Genomic DNA, 21,590 nt, shown 5'->3' on the forward strand with positions numbered 1-21,590 from the left:
GTATTACATCATATTTATTTCACTTATTTTATGTATTCTATTTATAAATTAAATATTTAAAAATACTTGAATTTTTAATTAATTATAATTATCTTAGATTTTTTTTTTTTTTTTTGTATTTCAAAATATAATGGAACATGGAAAAATAATTTTTTTATTAACTATTAATTCAACATAAATAAATTTATAAGCTCGAACTTTAATTATAAAAAATAATTTTAATTGTTAAAGAAGTTTAATATAATTAAAAAAAGAGAAAGATTATACTTCTTATTCATTTTATTTTTCTATATTTAAGATAATAAATAATATAATTAAAAATAAATAAATAATAATTTATGTCGAGGATCTCAGTCCATGTGTCACTCATATCTGCCATTGAGGTGCGGGTTGCCGGGATGGGTGTTTGTAGAATTAACCTTTATTGAAACAATTAACATGTGTATGATATTACGAATAAACAATAAAAAACATTTACATGATAGACAATTGAATCAACACGAAAAACCTCTACACCAACTATAAAAATAAAAAACCATAAGATCTATACCTCTAATCTAACAATTCACGGTATAAAATTAAAATACATAGATTTAATTGATCATTTATCTTATCAGTTTACTCTCCAATATCTATATTGTGATCTACATCCATGATAGAACATTTCTAATGCTCTAATTTAGCCTTCAAGGGGATACAAGTCCTTTCAACAATTCAAAAATCGAATATATGAGACTTATAGTTTAAGAAATAATAGAGTAAGTTAAGATTTGCATCAACCCCTAAAATAGGTTTTAAAAATGTATATATAAGCCTAAGAAGTCAAAAACAATTTTTTTTTTTAAAAAATAAAATCTTAACTTTCCAAAAATTAATTAAGGTATTTTAATTCAATTTTTATAAGGCCAATCCATAAACTTGTCTCTATACCTTTTTCATATTAACTTTTGTGTATTAAGTTGCCTCTAACAAACATTTTCAAAGTTACCTCTAAAAGCTTCTTTCTGGGGATGATCATGAGTGAGATACCATCTTAAAAGATTTAGAATTCTAACCTTGTATTAGAACCTATAGGTTAAAGGACAGTCTTAAATAGACAGTTTTTATGAAAAATGAGGTGATCTAGTCACACCTTCTACTATAGTTACCCTGTTACGACTTCACTCAAGTCACTATCCTTACCTTTGGCATCCCCTCCTTGTAGTTAAAGTAATGATTTTGGACATGACCAACCTTTTCAATTAAATGGAAAGTAAGTCATTATTATGTTAGAATGAAAAGAAATAAATTTACCAACGAATAGAATAAAAACTTAATACCCTAACACTTTCTATGGTGAATGAGTCTATAGAATACCACTTATTTTGGAGCTTTTTGTATGGTTGTAATAATTTTTTAAAAATTCATTCCACCAAAAATAATTCTAGAATTATCCTATTTTTTAAATTTTTTATCCAACTTGTCTTTTAAAAGGGCAAGTTTAAAGTAAAAGTGCAATGTGTTTTACAAAACAAATTCAATATGAATATACAAAATTTGAAGGTCAAACTATAATATTGAAAAATAACTTTTTAATATTATACCTCCACATATTATCAAATGGGACGTTAACACTTGTAAAATTATAATAAAATTAAATAATACCTATTAAAATGGATGGTCAAGATCTCATCCTGCACGTCCAATGGTCCAAAGAATTATTCTTATTCAAAATGTAAAAAATGAATTCATTTTCTTTAAAGATCAACCAAAAAAAGTTAATATATTGTAGACCCTTTTAGAAGTGAGGGGGACCCGGGGAAGCTGGTTTCTTCTCCTTCTCCTTTTGCATGACATGTGTGGAAGAAGAGAGGGGGAGGGACCTTCCCATGCATGGCCTGAGATGCGGACAATCGGCAAGAGGCATGGCTGCTCATGGGAGTGGTTGGGGTCTCCCATGCTGGCTGACGAGGGGGAATAGGAAGGTGGCTGGGGGGTCTAGAAAGAAGGGGGTTGTTGGTGAGAGGAGAGGGTGAGGTAAGCTTGCTGGTATGAGGCAGCCTGAAGGGGAAAGGGAAGGTATGACTGCTATGAATGCTTAGGTTTTCTTCATTGGAGCATAATCTCTCTCTGTTTTTTTGGATATTTTTTTGTGTGGATCGTTTGGCTCTGTGTTTAGTTTTATGGTTTATGCTTGGTTGCTATCTCTTTCATTTTTCTTTGGGATGATTCGAGAATAACATAACTCTGTTTAAATTTCACTATGCATCATGCAGGAGTCTTGTTATCTTTCATTTCAATTCCATGGGATGCCTATTTGATTTAACTCACCCTTATCTAAACTCATTGATTCAAACATGTAATATGGCTTGTATGGGTTCGTTTTATCCTTTCCCATTGTGCTATGTTTGCTGTTTTCCCATGTTCTCGATGCCCTGCCATGGTGAATACCATAGTTCTCCATTCTGTCGGAGTTTTTATACTGGAGAGCACCCATAATCGCGGCCTTGGGTGCAGCCGTTGCTGGCAGGCGCTGGCTGGTGCTGGCGCGGCATCCAGTGACGATGCCGGTGCCACCCCAGGCGATTCATTCCACACCGGCAGCCTCTCTCCTTCTTCCACCTTGGGCTCACCCATTGATGATGGGTGTGGGCCTAAGTTGGAGCCCAAGCTCGTTTGTGAGGGTGAGGAGCCTCATGCCAGCCATCTTCCTGGCCCAAGTCCACCTTAAGTTGGTGCCTTGGGCTTGCCCATATTGGTGACTTTGGGCTTGAGTTGGAGCCCAGACCCACAGTTGCTGATGAAAGGCCCCTTTGCTCCCTATGCTAGCCATCTCCTTGGCCCAAGTCCATGTTGGATTAGCCCATTTGGCTACATTATGTCTAAACAAGTTTTTGAATCTCTAACCTTAGTAAATTATTAACTTATTCATGCTTTTTTATTATTATTATTATTTATTCTTATTTTTATCTTATTTTATCTTCACTAATTTAGTTAGCTCAACTTAAAGACAATTAAAAGATAAATTATTATTGTTAATTATATTTTTATCTTGAAATTTACACTATTCAATTTCACTAGTTTAAACATTATGATTGTCAACTATTATTATTATTTCGTACGTATCTATTTATCATCTTTTAAAATCTCACTCATCAAAGTTAAATTCTAATCCATCAAAAACCCCATACCTTAATCTAATCTTTCAATAATCCGTTTAAATCTCATTTTCATCAATCAAGAATTATTATCACATATTATCTAGCTATTTAAAGTCTAAAGTTTTCAAAGAAATCAGGTGTCTTAAGTTAATTCTTCAATTAGTTCAAATCTCATTATTATCCATTAGAATTAGTATCTCATATTTATTTACTAATTTAAAATCCAATTCTTCAAAAATCCAATTTCTGAATTAAAACTTCAATCCCAAAAATTCTACTATCCATCTTTATTCGCCTAAATATTATTCTCGTTAATTAGTATTATAATCTCATACCTACCTATTTATTCAAAGTCATATCCTTTAAAAATCCAACACCCTAATTCAAATTCTCAATTAGAAAAATTCCACTATTCTTCTTTTATTCGTTTAAACATTATTTTTGTTAATTAGTATCATTATTCCATATTTATTTATTTATTTATTTCAATCATTAAAATTCAATTCTTCAAAACCGGATTTCCATATTTAACCTTGAGACTCAAAAATTCCACATTCACTTTTATTCATTCAAATATCATCTTTGTTATCATTGTTATAAATTTCACGTTTACTTATTTCTTTCTTCTAAAAATTCCAATAATTAGAGTCCAATTATTCAAAGATCTGACTTTCAAACTTAATTTTCAAAATCCCACTATTCATTTTCATCCGTTCAAATATCACTTTCATCAAAATCCGATTTTCCAATTTAATCTTTAATCTCACAAACCCCACTATTCACTATTCATCCGTCCAAATATCGTTTTGCTTGATTAATAACATTATTCCATATTTACCCATTTATTTCTCTTATAACTCTCAAAATTAAAGTTTAATTATTCAAAATTCCGATTTCTAAATTTAGCTATCTAAAATTCCAAGTGTCCTATCTCCGAACTTAATTTTCAGTTCCTAATGTTCCGATTACCGTATTTACCCAGTTACTTATTTGTTATCATCATTATTTTTATTACCATTTTATTTGTTCATTTCTAAAAAGTTCGCCTTCAAATGATTTTCGAGATTTCCAATTTTCATAAATCGACTTTCATAATTTCTACTTCTCAAATAACTTACGATTCTGATCTCTTTCAAAATTCAACTCCCAAAGTCCCAATTTTCGCAACTTAATCTTTCTTTAAAATCCCGAACCCTCAAATCATTTTCAAAATTCCAACCTTTTTCAAATTCAGTTTCTAAAAATTCTCATTCTCACATTCAATCTCTAAAAGTCTAATCTCCAAATAAACTCTAAAACTCCAATTTTCTAGTGATCTTCGAGATTCCAATTTTTCAATTAAATTTCAAAAATCTAATTTTCTCCCGAATAGTTTTAATTCCGCTCTGGCTTTCAAACGATTGTCTACTCCTCTTGGTTTTAGTATGCGTGAACGAATTTTTCATAATTTCAGAATAATGGAACCAGGGACATTAAGCCATGCTAAATAAATGGGCTTTGGTGGGGGCCCAACATGGGTGACTTCATGATTGATTGATTGGTCGCTTGCTTTGATTATCATACGTGATTGATTTACCCTACTCTCCGACATACATGCGATTATTCCTAAATTGTGCACTAATCCTCTCTATTGATAGCGCATGGCGGCTTGTTGCCCAGGTATGTACCCATTTTCCCTCTAATCGTTGTTTATACATGTCTCGACTCTTATGTGTGCATGATCATTCAGGATATGGAAAATTCTACAGTACCACTTCGGTACCTACCCAAAAAACAATCTTGACCATTGTATGAAAATGGTTCAATCTGGACCGTCCAATTGGTTTATGTATTTTTTTAAAAAAATTTAAATATATAAAAAAAATAAAAGCAAGTTGCCGGTCACCTGCTTTCCCGCTTCTATCTTGCTTAATCTTGTCTAAAGACAAAAATTTATCTGATGGGTATTACACTTGACGCCTATTTTCAGAGAGGTGAGCTATTAGTTTGATGGGCATTACAACTTTCCCGGATTTTAGAGAGTTAAGCTTCAGGAATTTGAGGGTGTGGAGATGGAATTTTCGGGTGAAATGAATATTTACAGAGAGAGTGAGCTGAGTGGGGATTTTGAAGGAGAAATCAGAGAGAGGAGAAATCAACAAGAAAAGAACTCCCCTGCAGGCAACTCTACCTACTCTCCTAGAACAGGTACTTCACTCATCTTATGTTATATGGTAGTGATTGAAATGTCAAAAATTTCCGGCAATATTTCTAAGAAAGACTATATTTTTACCGAGTTTTTGGAAAATTTCCCGATATTTCCTACCAGTCCAAGCCACGCACAAACATGATATTTTGACCGATTCAAAAATATCAGTAAAATTTTGGTATTTTTACCGATTTTTTTTGGGAAATTTCCCTATATTTCCTACCGGTCTAGGCCGCGCACAAGAATACAAAATCTGTCCAATTTTTTTTAAAAAAACAAAAGGTACTATTTGGTAATCTGGTCATGATTTGCAGGCAAAGGTTGTGTTTTTCAACCTGGCTAAAAAATCGTGGATTTAGGGTTCATGAAATTTAAATCGAATGGCACAAAAGCAAAAAGACCCCTCAAACAGATCCAAAAATGGGGGATGGATTTTGTTGAGAATCAAATGGGTATTGAAAACAAAAAATGATAACATGATTAGATTAGTACCTGCGAGGATTGAGAGTGGCGGGAGCTGGAGCCTTTTTAGGCATTCTTGGTCTGGAGGCTTTTTAGGGATTCTCGGTCTGGAGTGAGAAGAGGCCTTCTTGACGCCCAGCCCCGAGTGCGAGATACAGTTAAAATAGGGCATTTTAGGAATTTATCTTTGTATATAAATAATTAATAATTATCCATTTATATTTTGATTAAATCATTACTATTAGTAATTATCCATTTATATTTTGTTTAAATCATTACCATTAGTAATTATCCATTTACATTTTGATTAAATCTTTACCATTGAACATTCGAATTTTATTACTGATATTTTATGAATTAAAATTAATTTGATAAGATAAATTATTAATAATTTTAATTATTTAAATACATTAATGTTAATAGAAAAAATTGTTATCACATATTTTTAATAAAATTTTAGAAATTAAATATCAAATAAAATATTTTATATAAATTAATTTTATTTTTCATTTAAAATATAATAAAATTCTAGACTTTTGAGTGTTAGAAATAATAATACAACATGGATTTGAACCTAAATCTCAAATAAAATATTTTATATAAATTGAACTTTTGAATTTTATTACCGATATTTTATGAATTAAAATTAATTTGATAAGATAAATTATTAATAATTTTAATTATTTAAATACATTAATGTTAATAAAAAAAATGTTATCACATATTTTTAATAAAATTTTAGAAATTAAATATCAAATAAAATATTTTATATAAATTAATTTTATTTTTCATTTAAAATATAATAAAATTCTAGATTTTTGAGTGTTAGAAATAATAATGCAACATGGATTTGAACCTAAATCTCAAATAAAATATTTTATATAAATTAATTTTATTTTTCATTTAAAATGTAATAAAATTCTAAACTTTTGAACCTTTTAGTGTTAGAAATAATAATGCAACATGGATTTGAACCTAAATCTCAAATAAAATATTTTATATAAATTAATTTTATTTTTCATTTAAAATGTAATAAAATTTTAGACTTTTGAACCTTTTAGTGTTAGAAATAATATTTCTATGTACTAACTAGATAAATGTTTACTCATTTTATTTGTTAGGTGGGATTGTGGAGTCCATGTCATTAATCATATGTGAAGATCCGATTTCATGGACTCAAGTTCAACCCCTTCCCATTGGGACTCTACAACTATAAGACACAAATTGGCAATCGAATTACTTCTTGATGATGAAAATAGTGAGAAAGCTATAATATTAGATAAAGTTCATAATCATGCAAAAATAAAGAGAAGAAGAGTATAGAATACAATCAAGAGTTGATTTTTTTTTTTTTTGTACATAATTTTTTGCATTGTAGTATAACTCATTGGTTATGATATGTAGAACTTGCTCCCGAAATTCCGAATGTAAAGTGGTTCATGGTGACCTACATTGAAAATATTTACAGTTATACATAATATTTTGAAAGAAAATCCATATGATTAAATACTAAATGTTAAGGAACTTCTGTCAATATATAGATATATGATATGTGGTGTAAATAATTTATTCTATGATTCTTACTTGGTTTGTGAAGTAATTTGGTGGATGTAACTCGAGCCATGAATCATTTAAGCTTGTTTTTGGACCATTCTGAAATGTGCCAAGTGTTGTCTGTAATATGATTTAATTTTTCAATTACTCTAATAAGTAATATTTTTCACATCATAATAAAAATTACTTAAAAAATGTTAAACTTACATTTTGAGAAAATTCATTTGTCTCGTGTCTTGATCCACCTTCCATGTTGTGATTTAGTAATGAAGGCATGTCCCCCTGTATTAATATAAAGAATTCAATTTTTTATTTCAACCAATTTAACCAAATAAAAATAACTATAAAGTGAATAATTAATGAATTTAGTGAATGTGTGTTTGAACATACCATATCTTCAATTGAATCTTCAATGTTGATAAATGCATTGTGAGTGTTGACGAACTCTGGGCATTTTCGAACAGTGTGTCCTACTTTCTTACATTTTCCATAATGCCTTGGTTTCTTAAATTTGTCTTTTAAGTTACCCGGATTACCTTTCGTCTTCACAATGATAGGATCTCGAACATGGTGTTTTGTAGCTTTCAAATCTTCTCGTTCACTTTCTTCCACTGAATTTTTACAAAGTTCTTCCATTTGACAAGTGAGTCTTTGTATTTCACATCTAGCCTCTTTAAAAGCTTTTTCCGATTGAGATGCGAAATAAGACATCCGTGAGCACATAGAGCTGAGTGCACCATATCGTATGATGTTAGTCGCATCACCTTGATTTTCATTGTCATGATGAACTTGGGCCGTTTCCTTTGCTAACTTAGACCACCTTTTCATAATACAAGTCTCAGGTATTTCTTCAAGGTGTTCTATCTTCATTACAACAAGCATGTGGGGACATGGAAAACCAACTGACTCAAACATCATACAAGTACATTTCATAGACCGATCACTATTACCATAACATACTTTCCAAATCTTGTCAGGGCTTCTAAACTTGGTCAATGTATGGACACGATAACCTCCATGATTTTCTGTACTGACAGGGAAAAACAACTCTGCATTCTTCATCTCATCCCTAAATTTTAGAAAAGATTGTCTTGTGAAAACAGTCCCTGCATATTTCTCAAGTGCATAGAGTTTGGTTGTTAGAACAGTTGAAGAATGGTGTGTCTCAAACTCTGCCTTTGCCTCATTATGACGAATACGTGAGAGTGCTCTATCAAAATGCTTGACAAACTCAAACAGCTTCAAACGAGTTTTAAGGAAACGATTCAAGTATGCATTCATGCTCTCACACCTTTGTGTGCTTTTCATACCAGCAAAGAAATGCCCCCTTAAATAAGCCTCTGCCCATCTAGAACGCTTAACATATATATCTGTCACCCACTTATGTCCATGAAGATTAAACATTTCCAACATGTCATTCCATGCACATTCAAATTCTTCAACGGTGCCTTCCATGAACATGCACTTAGAAAAATGATTAGTAAAATCTTTGACATGGACATTAGTGAATGCATTGCGTTGAATATGCCAAGCACATAATCGATGACAAGAGTCTGGAAATATCCTCTTGATGGCTTTACGCATTGCTTTATCCCCATCAGTAATAACATAAAGAGGCTTCTTGTTATTCATTGCATCCAAAAAAGTCTTCAAGACCCAAGTATAAGTGCTAACACTCTCATCTACCAATAATGCACATCCAAACACTATAGTTTGATGGTGATGGTTAATGCCAACTAGTATGACCAACGGTTTTTTATAAGCATTAGCCCGATAAGTTGTATCAAATGCTAACACATCTCCAAAACAACTGTAATCCAATTTACTAGTAGAATCTGCCCAAAACCGGTTTGCTAGACGGTTGTCTTCATCAACATTGTACTTGTAATAAAATGATGGATCCATTTCAGATTTTCCACACAAATACGCCAGAGCACCTTCTGCATCACCATCTCTTAGATGAACTCTACGATCAGCATCAACATGGTTATATAGATCTTTTTTTGTGAAGCCAACATTTTTATATCCACCTGATTGTTGCACCATGTAATCCATAATTTGGCTAGTTCCCATGCCAACACCTCGCATTGCATTCAATTGAGCTTTATCTGCATTTTTAATGACCCTATGGGATCGAAGGAATTGGACATTTTTTTGTTCCACCAAAGGATGATTATGATCAGCCATAAACTCTTTCACAACCCACTTGTTCATTTGTTTATTAAACCCAATCCGAAATGTTGCCTCACAACCAACTCGAGTTACTGCCTTAGGTTCTCGTTTTCGATTTTCATTCTCTAAACACACTCTATGTCGATATCCTTCTTTCGAACAAACCCACTTACGAGATACTATATTTTGATTTTTATCTCGTTTCACATCATCCTTTCTAACACTGAATCTGGTAACTTTAGCAAATAAATTATAAAATTCTTCTGCCTCCTCTACTGAGCTAAACTTCATCTTCCATACATCTTCAATAGTTAAATCATTAAAAATCTTGTCCGAAACTAGAATGGCCTCTTCATCAGACTCAGTTTTAACAATGCTATCATATTGGTAATCAAAGTCTTCATCGTTCAAATCAATGATAAATTCCTTTCCTTTGCCTTTGTCCATTGTATCTATGAAGAAACTGAAATATAAAAGATAGAGTAGTTAGAAAATTATATTATCTAGTTTGTATCCTCTCTTAGAAAGTTCGTACCCACTCTTAGAAAGTTCGTACCCTCTCTTAGAAATTTCATACCCGGTCTTAGAAAGTTCGTACCTACCCTTAGAAAGTTCGTACCCTCCCTTAGAAAGTTCGTACCCTCTCTTAGAAAGTTCGTACCATCTCTTAGAAATTTCCTACCCGGTCTTAGAAAGTTCGTACCCTATCTTAGAAAGTTCGTATCCTGTCTTAGAAAGTTCGTACCCACTTTTAGAAAGTTCGTACACTCTCTTAGAAAGTTCGTACCCTCTCTTAGAAAGTTCGTACACGGTCTTAGAAAGTTTGTACCCTCTCTTAAAAAGTTCGTACCCACTTTTAGAAAGTTCGTACACTCTCTTAGAAAGTTCGTACCCTCTCTTAGAAAGTTCGTACCCTTTCTTAGAAAGTTCGTACCCGGTCTTAGAAAGTTCGTACACTCTCTTAGAAAGTTCGTACCCTCTCTTAGAAAGTTCGTACCCGGTCTTAGAAAGTTCGTACCCTCTCTTAGAAAGTTTGTACACTCGCTTAGAAAGTTCGTACCCTCCCTTAGAAAGTTCGTACCCTCCCTTAGAAAGTTTGTACCCTGTCTTAGAAAGTTCGTACCATCTCTTAGAAAGTTCATACCCTCTCTTACAAAATATTAATGACAATTTCATAACAAATTACTAAATGCTCTCAATTTGATTAAAAATAACTCAGAACAAAAATTAAAAAATATAGATATTATAAATGATTACATATTTAAATGTCATTTAACATGACATTTCTACCTACAATAGTTATATGTAAATGAAAAAAAATAAATCAAATGTTACCTTTTAACACTTGTAATCACTTGACATCCTTCAAGACATATAAAGCTTCATCTTCAAATTTAATCTATGAACAAAAAAAAAAAAATTATATAAAAATATTAATAACAATTTGATAACAAAATTTTATAATAAACTCATAAAAAATTCTAAAATCGTTATTTAACATCACATTTCTTCCTACAACAATTATATTTGGATAAAAAAATATCAAAAATTACCTTTGACACTTGTAATCGCTTGAAATCCTTCATCTTCTTCATATAATACAAATTTTAAATTTTCTCTCTCAAAAAGTTTTGAACTTGATCTTGAAATTTGATTCATCAAAATACATCTTACATATTTTGTAATTTGGTAGTTGAAATTATTTAATTTTCATATTAAATTACTATCTTTTTTTTTATATATGAATAATGAGAGTATAAGAGTAGTAGGTAAGATTTTCTTTTTTTAGATAGAGTTAGGTAATGCATTAAATAACAAATTATATTTGATATTTAATAATAAATTATAAAAAAGTTGTAATATTTAGATATATATGAAATGCATGTGATTATTTCTCACCAACAAGTCATCTTTACCAGTTTGATAAGTTTTTATAAATTTTTTAATGATATGTACTTTATACATGTCATATTTTTATTGAGGTCAAATGTGGGTAGGTACCCCCAAAACGAAGAGTGAGTACCATAGAACAACCCTTAGGATATTCATTGATTTACCCGTTAATTGCCACGTCAGTTTCATTTTATTAGTAGAGACCCGAATTTAGGGACTTAGAGGGGTGTTATGGTCGTTTACCGTACCTTCCCGATAAGTAACCTGACCCCCGAACCCGATCCGATTTTTTACAGACCGTCTTTTCCAAAATAAGAAGTCACACTTAGGGTTTTTCTTTCTTATTTTGTTTACCCTTTCAAAAATAAAACAAAAGTAAGTGGCGACTCCAAGTCTTTTTCTAAAAATCAAATTTCATCAAATAAAACAAAAAACGAGTTTCCCCATCGAGTGGGAACGCATCCAACAAAATGCGAGGTCCACATATATCTCTTCAAAACACGAGTTCAAAAGTAAACTATATTTTCAAAAATTCAATTCAATGTAAAAATCAAACAAGTTATTAAAAAGAATTGTCTTTTTTATTTATTTTAAAAAAAATAATATATATATATATATTAAAAAATCCCTTGGTGTAAGTCATAACACGCTTGGTTTGTATTACATTTTCCATTTTCCCCCACTTTGGTTTTGATTCCTCCGTTGCTCAATACGCATCGTTTTAGTTACCCCGTTTCTTCATCTCGTCATTACAACCATATCGTCTCCTTTCTCCGTTCCTTCTACCTGCAGTGTAAATGTCTTAGTTGGAGTTTTACCTTCCTCTCGCACAGCCAATCCCCTCGTTCTTTTCCATTCTTCTCCATGAAAATCGAATTGTAAACCCTATCTCTCTCCCTCTCTCTCATCCAGATGCTTGAATTCTACAGTTCTCAATAATGGACATTTAACTCACCATTCTCATCCTCTCCCCAACTTAACCATGTCATCTAAAACAGTCAAATTTCAACCGACCGTTAGTTGCAATTGATACCCAGAATATCTAATTTTTTAAAAAAATAATCGATTCCATACTCAACCTGAGCAGGGAAATAGGGATTTGGGAATCGGTTGACCATCCTAATTTTGGTATTGTGAGGGAGGGCAAAAATCATCTCGCTATTGTAATCTTTTCTGAACTTTCAGAAGAGAAGTTCTATCAATTTTCCTTTCTTCTTCCCGGGTTGTTCAAATTGTTTAAGGGTTTAGGGTTTAGGAATTGAAAAGTTTTGGAATTAAGGTTGGGTTTAACGAAAACCATTCAGAGCCGTCGAGTTGTAACCTTTAGAGGATATCCTTGTTGCTGTGCATTATGTCTGAAACCCCATTTCATCCTCTCTTTCAAACTTTAGAAAAACTCTCACATTGCATTCAAACCCATCTCTCCAATTTCATTAGTGGTACTCCAAGCCACTCATCACCCACAAATGAAAAGCCTCCTTTCTCTATCACATCGTCCTCTAAAGCAAACTTATCACATAAGGACTTTACCCTTCGGCAGCAGAAAGGTCTTGTGGACGAGGTATCCATTTGTCTCCTCTTTGTACCCACTTGATAATTTGCAGTGGATTTAGTTTGTGGTTCGAATTTTTTTGATGTTTTTTTGTGCCATGGAGCTGAAGCTAGGTACCTGTTCGATAAAAGTACTGAATGAATAGTCTAACATTGTTTTAGCGTATCATGTGGGTTATGCACAGACCTCCTATAATGGCTGTTTATTTTCAAATTTTCTTTGTTTCTTTAAAAATTCTTAATTGGGGAAAATGGATACTGGTTTTTTTATTTGTTTTTATGTTCAGTAAAATCACCCTGGCTTGTTGGTTCAAGTGGGCTTTCCCCATTTTATGCCATCTCTCTCGGTTTGGTACTTCTATCATGCTACATGGAACTTGCCATGTCAAAATTGATGATTCAGTGAAACCTTCTACACATACCAGATATAGGATTCTTAGTGCCTGATTTGTGTTCTAAGACCGATATCTATTCATATTTGCATCAACTTGGTGAATTTATTCTATCATATGGTATTGTGTAAGACTTGGCTTTCTTGCTAAATTTTTCATTAATTCTTTGTTCAGGGAATATCGGCTAATCCTGTGACTAAAGTAGAGCTTGGAAGGGCTGCTTGGACTTTTCTCCATACTCTTGCAGCTCAGGTCTGTTTAAACTTCTTGCTTTGGAGGTTTGGATATGATTTTGACATTATCAATCAGTTGACGACTACTTAGGTCTCAACTGTCAATTGTTATTTACTTCAATTCAATCTAATTTGGACAATCTTGATGCAAAACTAATCTAAGCAACTTAATAGCAAAACCACTGTATTTGATAATCTCTGCCATAATAGTTCATCTGAACTTGAATTTTAAACACTATTTCTGAAGTGTGTTAAGAGCTTCATGTACTTTAACTAGTCAAACTTGGTAATTTGTGATTTAGGAAAAATGTAACAATTTTGCACTATCAGAGTCTATGAACTTTCAATTAAAGCAAATAAATCTGTGTCCTGGGTCTTAATACTATCTGAATGCATTTAGTTATTTACCTTGAGTCAGCTTTGAGCATAATGGGAAGGCAGAAGTTTTAATGTCTCTGCATGCTTCTATAGTATCTTAGTAACCTCCCATATTACCTGGATATTCTCTATGTATGAGAATGGCTGTACACTTGGATTATATGCTGCAAAACTCGCTCTTGCTAGTTTGTATGTATTGCCTCATGAAATGTTTTAGTTTCAAAGATAAAACTAGCTTGATTGATTTGTGCTAGTATGTAAGCAAATACAGTGTACTGGAAGATAACTTCAATCTTTACATGCACCTGTGTCAGAATAAAATTCTATATTATTTCATGATTGTTCTCTTGAGCCTTAAAAGTAGATTGAATTTTCAGAAATTTTTTCAACTTTTCAGTTTCCAGACAATCCTACTCGGCAGCAGAAGAAGGATGTAAAAGAACTGGTATGACTCTCTCCCTCACTCTCTCAACAACATGGTAGTGATGCTACTTAGCATCTAACATCTACTCTGTCAAAAAAATTCAAGATTAGAAACATGTGGAATGCCTTATATATTGCAGATATAATGAGGGAATCAACTGACCATTTAGTAAAGCCATTGGTATGGTCTTCAGAAGGATTTAAGTTGGGTCTAAATCAAATGTCTAAATGCACAAGGAGAAGGCCAAGATGTGGCTGGAGTTGATGGGAAAATGTTCCATTGCACATCTCTAACCAAGTATGACATCTGGCATTCTGAAATGGGTGAAACTAGATGGAGCAGATCCAATTGGTAGGGAAAAAGCATCATTGATCATTTTAATGTTAAAGGTCAATGTGTATATGTTTGTATGGTTATATAGACAGAAATAGATATATGGATAACCCAAGATTTAGTGATATATTTCATAGTTATGGTAAACCAGAGCAGAGCACAGGATTAGGCCAATACTAGTTCATTCACATTCCAGAGGACAACCAAAACATCTTCTGAAACACGTGGGACCAATTTCCTGCTTTCTGACTTGATGATCAACTCAGGTTAATCATTAAGGCGGAATATTTCTTCCAGCTTAAATGATCAGGTTTTCTGTGAGCTGTTGATTTAAGTATACCTTAGTTGGTTTTTTCTAGGTATGGAAATATTTTGTTCATTGAGCATATTATGCTTGAAGTTTCAGATGTGGAACTTGGAATAAAGATCAAATAAATGGAAATTCTACTTATCTCAACTAAAACTATAGCATTGTCCCTAATATTTTTGGGGTCTAGCATGCAGATTGCACTCTGCCGATCACTTTATCTAGGTTATAATGTAATACTTCCTTAATAAAAAAATCCCACCGCTCATTTATTGATCAATAAAAATCCACTGAAACCGAAATGATCGATTAACTTATCAAGCATAAATACATGTAGAAATTTACTAAAAATTTATGGTTGATTTACTAAAAGTTTAGGAGAAAAATGTGAAACCTGAATGTCCTTCCCCTGTTTCTACTGCCTATGTACAGAAAAACATTGCAGGGCCTCTATAATAATCTTTTAAGCTATTTGTTTGCACTTGTTTAATTTCTCTGAGGTGAATTAAGTTAAATATGAAGTTTGTGAGGCGAAGTTAGGTGTCTTGTACATGTCTTGTATTATGTATCTTTGCGTCCTGTTGTGAAAATGAATCCCCTTGGGAATTGGATGAGGAAAAAGTTATTAAATATGAAGGGAAGTGGCCAAAGAAGCTATTGATTTCAGCTATAACTAAAGAGAAAAACTATTTTTGAATTTGAATTTTTATTGTCAGTACAAAAGCTATTTGTGAATTTGAATTCCTATTGTCATTCAAGGAAGTTATAGTAGTAAGCTGTTACAATCATGTCAGTGGTTGTTATACATACACACACATGTGTACATACATGTGTGTGTATGTACGACAATTCGCAATCTAGGAAGAAAGTAGGAGCAGAATTTTATGGTTGAGCTGAAGCATTGTTCCTATTCTGTATTAAGAAAACTGACATAATTGCATTTGGCATGCAGATGGCAATATTATCTCGTATGTACCCATGCAAGGAATGTGCAGATCACTTCAAAGAAGTTCTAAGGTACAATATCCCTACCCCATCCAACATCCCAAACCCCCACTCAACCCCCTTACCTACACAAACACCCACCAAACTGGTTGCAGTGCCCCAAAGCCTTGTGGTTAAAAGTGTTGGTGTAACTGGCAAAATTTGACACACGGGGGAATTTCAAACTCAACTGATCATGCATTCATATCTTCAGTGATCCATCTTATTCTCTGTGGTAAGCCCCTCCACTGAGTGTAGGAATATTGTGAAATGGCTATTTCCTGGCAACAGAATTCTTGACCCTATATTGGTGGCATGTCTTTGTGTTCCTACTTCCTGCTACTATATTCAAGTTGAGCCATATTCAGAACACTAACAGAAGAAATGGCTGATGGAGGAGGCCCTGCATGGCATATTGAAATGAAGTTCTTCCTATTTTTCTTTGTTGTTGCCATAGCATTAGAGGCTGCATTTGTCCTTTAGAATGGATTCAGTGCAGAATAAATGGTGTCACTAGCAAAAGTGAGGTTGAAAGGTGTTGTTAACCTTGTTACTTAAATCCCAATATAATCCTATAATTGACGCACAAACACTCCCTTAAAATACTACGAAACAAAGTGGACTCACTGCAGCTTTTATGCCAAAAAGATAAGGAAACTAACTTTCCAGGACATCCATTTATGCACTTTCTGCACCTTCTCAGATAGAAAAGTATCTTCTCTGGATATATCTTGTAATCTTTTTAAAAAATGGATATTTCTTCTGTGAATCATTGACAGAGCCAATCCTGTACAAGCTGGATCTCAAGCTGAGTTCTCCCAGTGGCTATGTCACGTCCACAATGTTGTTAACAGAAGGTGAGAGATTACCCATACTGGTACCATAGAATTACTATTTTACTAATGTTTCATATACATATTCTCCTAGGCCCCCTGCTAATTGGTTTTTCATCTACCAGTTTGAACATTCATCTCCTGAAAATTGAATGGATACAAAGATGAAACCAAATAGGTAGTGAACCATCTGTTTTTCTGCTGGGTTTTCAACATGACCCATTTTACCAAATCAATCCAGGTTTCTCATTTGATGAATGAAACCAAGTTTCTCAAAAACCACAACCGCCTGATCAACATGCAAGTTGGTTTTGTTTGTGCTAATTTGTAATTGTTTTGTGTTTCAACAGCCTTAATAAACCAATATTTCCCTGTAAGAGAGTTGATGCAAGGTGGGGCAAGCTGGACTGCGAGCTGCGTGCATGTGATCTGCAAGGAACTCCAGATTTTGGTGAGGGATCACATTAACATAATTACCAGAAACCATCAACTGATGTTATTGTTCGATTTTCAGTGTTACAATTGCAAATAATAACAGTCATTTGAAATTAATTAATATAGGAAATCATCTGAATGTCTTGTATAACTCTCTTTGGTATTGTATAAAACAGAATCAGTTTTCCTTAACTATTTCAAGGATAATTTCAACAATGGTTGTGAACAACTGGTTTTTTCTTAACAACCAACCAGAACCCAACATCCTTCCCAATTTCCAAAATGAGAAGAACAAAAAAAAGGACTCAATAGTAGAACCTACAAATCTAATGTGCTATGTTGAAACTTAATTGCCTGAAGTTGAAGCTTCTGCTTGATTATCTGTGGTTGGAAATGGAGGGGCCTGGCCAAATTTCAGTATATATGCAGTTTCATAAACAGGATGGAGTTGCAAAATCGCTTGAGCATCCAAATATGCATCGCATGAGAAACACCAAATCGATAAATCACTGTTCACAAAGTCAGAAGAGAGAACAGATCAAATGCATCATCCTGAAACTACAGATTAAAACAGATATGTTAATGCATACCTGTAGCTGAGTGCCAAACAATGGTTTACTTTCTGATAATGCTCAAGCATATGCTTGTTTACAAAACGGCTGCAAAGAACTTCCTTACAGCACAAACATAACCAATTTTCGGATGGGTTATGGCACCTTCACAATGTAAAGCCGTAGATTCCGTTAGCAAATGCAATTTCTTCATTTTCTTATTCACAGAAAGGCTTTGATTCTAAGAAATTTTTGGTCACTAATGGCTGCCTTTTGGCGACTACTCTATAGGATACAGTTCAGGAATCCAGAATGCAGAATTATATATTGGTTAAGGTTTATAGCATTATGTGAATTCTAGTAGCAAATTCAATTTTTGTAGCATGTTATCAACTTCCAACCACATGAAAACCAAAACTTGGGTGTGAGACAGACATCTGTATAAGTCATCCTTGCAAATGGGGGAATATCTAGCTCTATGCCTGTAAATTCTAGAAGACGATTCATATGCTAAGGTCGTTTGAAACAACCTTGAATCTAAACCCCAATGATCCAACAAAATATTAAAGCACCCTCCAGAACACATAACAGTAGCATTTTGCAGTTGGAATTCATGCAAATTGATCTCCCGAAGAAGTAGCAAGCAAAATACAATTCAGAAAATATAATTAGGTTGGGAGAATTAAATTTTGGGAAAGATATGGCTTCAGTTTTTCTTGTCTTTTCTTTTCCCTCTTTTTCTAGGCAGCCAAACAGATCTTAAAATAAAACTAGCATTCTGCCTAAAACTCGAACCAATTGCAACTATCTTTGGACTACAAAATAAATGCAGCGTAGATAAACAGTTCGATGATAGGGTTGTTCCAGTTTTGGAGATTGATGATAGGGTTTTCCTGGGTAAGCAATTAGGGTTTCTAAGACACAGGATCAGACCTGTTGCAGGGAGTTTCAGGAGTGGGAATGTGTACGAGATCGGACGACAGCGAAGCCAAGTGATTGCACGAGGTACGAGCCTCGACCCAACCCGATTCAGCTCCATACAAGAACTCTTCATCTTCGATTAGGACTTCCTGAAAGAGAAACCAAAAGCATTTAAACCTTCCGTTAGGTTTCGTGGTTATACTATTAGCAATGAAAAACCAGAGACTCACAAATTCACAATCCTTTCTTTCAGGAAATTTTCTCAGGAAGCATACAAAAAGCAACAAAAAAAAAAGGACACTACCAGCGCAGTAGAGGATGAGGACGCTTGGTTTGCCATTGATGCAGTAGCTGGAGCTTCAGAGTTTGCGTCGTTTGAAGTATCAAGTTCAGGGTCTCAAATGGGGAGGGGGGGTTGAGTTTGAAACGGTGTCGTTTATATTTGTCTCGGCCGATCAAAAGTATTTCAAGGGAATCACTGATCCTATCGTTTCCAACTGTTGCTATAAAATCTGAGCCGTTGATCTATGTAATTCAAAGTAATAAGAGGCCTAAAAATTGATTCTGTTTTTTAAAACACTTTAAAAATAGTTTTTGAAAACTATTTCTTAATATTTTGTAAAACAAAAATTTGTTTGGAAACTTGCAATGTTTTTAACCTATTTTTAAATATATTTTCAAAATAATTTTTATATTTAATGATTAATTTTTAATCATTCTACATGTTTATATAATTATTTTCTAAAACAATTCTTAGAAAATAAGTGAAAATAATATAAAAAATTAAAAGATGTTATTTGAAAAATATTATGTTTTCTGTTTTTAAAAAACAAAAAATAAAAAACAATTTCTGATTATCAAACATGTTTTTTTTGTTATTTTGTTTAAGAACAAAAAACTGTTTTCGAAAATAGTTACCAAACATACTCTTAAATTTTGTTTATGTGAAAGTATCTTCATTGGGATTTTATAAATAATTAGGGCATTTGGTAACTATTTTTTTAGAACAATTTTATGTTCTCCAAACAAAAAACACATAAAACATATTTAACAGCTAAAAAGGTTTTTTGTTTTCTATTTTCAAGTGAAAAAACAAGATGTTTTTAACAATGTTTTTAGAATTAGATCAGTCATTGAATAAAAAAAGTTATCGGTTTACGGTTCACTGGTCAAACTGACAGTCTAATTAATAACGTCATAAATATATAATTTAAAAATTATTAAAATTTAAAATAATTATAAAAATAATAATAATAATTTATATATTATTTAAAAATTAAAATTTTATTTGAAAATCAAAAATTAGTTTCAAATTAGAAATTAAAATTAAAATTTAATTTTAAATTTTAAATTTTAAAATTTATATTTAAATCAAAAACTTATTTTAAAATTTAAAAAATATTTAAAATTGTAATGTTTTCATTAATTTAAATTAAAAATCAAAAGAAAATAAATAATAATGAGATGAGGTAAAATAAATAAATAAAATATATATGGAAAGGAATGGAACAAGGTGGGAGGAGGGGTTTTCTGCCATGGGGGTGGTTCTTTTGGATGATCTACGGTGAATTGACATTATAAATATATAATTTATAAATTATTAAATTTTAAAATAATTATAAAATAAAAACAATAATATATATATTATTTAAAAATTAAAATTTTATTTAAAAATAAAAAATTAGTTTCAAATTAGAAATTTAAATTATAATTTTAATTTTAATTTAATTTTGAAATTTTAAAATTTATGTTTAAATCAAAAACTTTTTTTAAAATCAGATATTTATTTAAAATTGATATGTTTCAATTAATTTAAATTACAATCAAAAGAAAATAAATAATAATGAGATAAGGTAAAATATTATAAAATAAAAAAAAATTGCAAAGGAAGGGAAGAGGTTTTCCTCCGGCTTTCTAGCGAGAGAGCGAGGTGGTTTTTGGGAGAGTAAAGGGTAGGTTTTACAACGAAAAGTTCTACTGATTAGACCAATAGTCAAATCATGGTTGATATCATAAATATATAATTTATAAATTATTAAAATTAAAAATAATTATAAAAATAAAAAAATAATTTAAATATTATTTAGAAATTAAATTTTATTTGAAAATAAAAAAATATAAATTATAATTTTAATTTGAATTTTGAAAATTTGAAAATTATATTTAAATCAAAAGGTTATTTTAAAATCATAAATTTATTTAAAAATCGTAATGTTTTCATTATTTTAAATTAAAATCATAAGTTTTAAAAATCATAAAGTAAAAGTTTTAAATTAAAAAAAAAATTGTGGAAAGGAAAGTAGGAGTGGGGCGACCAAAAAGGGGAAGAAGGTAGTGGGGAGGTAAACGTTTTTAACTTTTTGCCGAAGGGAGGAAATGGGGCTTTCGGATGGGGGTTCTGCCGGGGCCCGGGAGAGGTTGCTAGGAGAAAAAAGGTTGAACCGGGAAAAAAAATGATTGAATCAGAGTTTGAAGGGAATCGCCCAATTAGTCGGTTCAACCAATCCCTAAATTGTGATCAATCAACGGTCATACATCGTACCAGTTGAATTGGTTAGTCCGATCCGATTTTTAAAACCTTGATTTTTAGATGATATCTTATAATTGATTTTTAAATAATATTTTATAATTATTTTATATTGTTTTCACTTGTTTGCTAAGTCTGTTTCAATAAATAATTATACAAATATATAAAATGATTAAAAACAAAACACTAAATGTAAAATTTATTTTTAAAACATATTTAAAACTATAAAAAAAAATTAAAATATTTTAGGTTTTCAAACAAACTTTTATTTTACAAAAATCCGAAAACAAATTATTTTAAAAAACTACTTGT

At 31.9% G+C, this 21,590-nt stretch overlaps 3 protein-coding genes across 3 annotated transcripts; 1 reads left to right on the forward strand and 2 right to left on the reverse strand.

Moving 5' to 3' along the window:
• Positions 1–8,213: 8,213 nt before the first annotated feature.
• Positions 8,214–9,963, reverse strand: LOC117911648 (protein FAR1-RELATED SEQUENCE 5-like). Its single transcript, XM_034826052.1, has 2 exons — positions 8,305–9,963; positions 8,214–8,246 (listed from the first exon to the last, which is right to left on the reverse strand). Exons 1-2 carry the CDS (start codon positions 9,961–9,963, stop codon positions 8,214–8,216), a joined length of 1,692 nt encoding a protein of 563 aa, XP_034681943.1.
• A 2,237-nt stretch (positions 9,964–12,200) lies between these two features.
• On the forward strand, positions 12,201–17,474 carry LOC117911856 (FAD-linked sulfhydryl oxidase ERV1). Its single transcript, XM_034826278.1, has 6 exons — positions 12,201–12,970; positions 13,527–13,604; positions 14,361–14,408; positions 15,980–16,044; positions 16,791–16,868; positions 17,195–17,474. Exons 1-6 carry the CDS (start codon positions 12,761–12,763, stop codon positions 17,310–17,312), a joined length of 597 nt encoding a protein of 198 aa, XP_034682169.1. The 5' UTR covers positions 12,201–12,760; the 3' UTR covers positions 17,313–17,474.
• On the reverse strand, positions 17,419–19,161 carry LOC117911857 (histone deacetylase 6). Its single transcript, XM_034826279.1, has 4 exons — positions 19,056–19,161; positions 18,764–18,900; positions 17,870–17,995; positions 17,419–17,788 (listed from the first exon to the last, which is right to left on the reverse strand). Exons 1-4 carry the CDS (start codon positions 19,089–19,091, stop codon positions 17,626–17,628), a joined length of 462 nt encoding a protein of 153 aa, XP_034682170.1. The 5' UTR covers positions 19,092–19,161; the 3' UTR covers positions 17,419–17,625.
• Between the last annotated feature and the right edge of the window lie 2,429 nt (positions 19,162–21,590).

Source organism: Vitis riparia, chromosome 3, assembly GCF_004353265.1.
Source record: "Vitis riparia cultivar Riparia Gloire de Montpellier isolate 1030 chromosome 3, EGFV_Vit.rip_1.0, whole genome shotgun sequence".
NCBI classification, from domain to species: domain Eukaryota; kingdom Viridiplantae; phylum Streptophyta; class Magnoliopsida; order Vitales; family Vitaceae; genus Vitis; species Vitis riparia.

What these genes read in the sequence shown, in the direction of transcription:
- LOC117911857 (XM_034826279.1), bottom strand. Translation starts at nt 19,091, where the DNA reads ATGGCAAACCAAGCGTCCTCATCCTCTACTGCGCTG. An exon ending in CCTCATCCTCTACTGCGCTG is followed by an intron (nt 18,901 to 19,055) that starts GTAGTGTCCTTT and finishes TTTCTCTTTCAG; the next exon opens with GAAGTCCTAATCGAAGATGA. An exon ending in TGTTTGGCACTCAGCTACAG is followed by an intron (nt 17,789 to 17,869) that starts GTATGCATTAAC and finishes CTTTGTGAACAG; the next exon opens with TGATTTATCGATTTGGTGTT.
- LOC117911648 (XM_034826052.1), bottom strand. Translation starts at nt 9,963, where the DNA reads ATGGACAAAGGCAAAGGAAAGGAATTTATCATTGATTTGAACGATGAA. An exon ending in GCCCTGACAAGATTTGGAAA is followed by an intron (nt 8,247 to 8,304) that starts GTATGTTATGGT and finishes TGTTTGAGTCAG; the next exon opens with TTGGTTTTCCATGTCCCCAC.
- LOC117911856 (XM_034826278.1), top strand. Translation starts at nt 12,761, where the DNA reads ATGTCTGAAACCCCATTTCATCCTCTCTTTCAAACTTTAGAAAAACTC. An exon ending in AGAAAGGTCTTGTGGACGAG is followed by an intron (nt 12,971 to 13,526) that starts GTATCCATTTGT and finishes TTCTTTGTTCAG; the next exon opens with GGAATATCGGCTAATCCTGT. An exon ending in AGAAGGATGTAAAAGAACTG is followed by an intron (nt 14,409 to 15,979) that starts GTATGACTCTCT and finishes TTTGGCATGCAG; the next exon opens with ATGGCAATATTATCTCGTAT.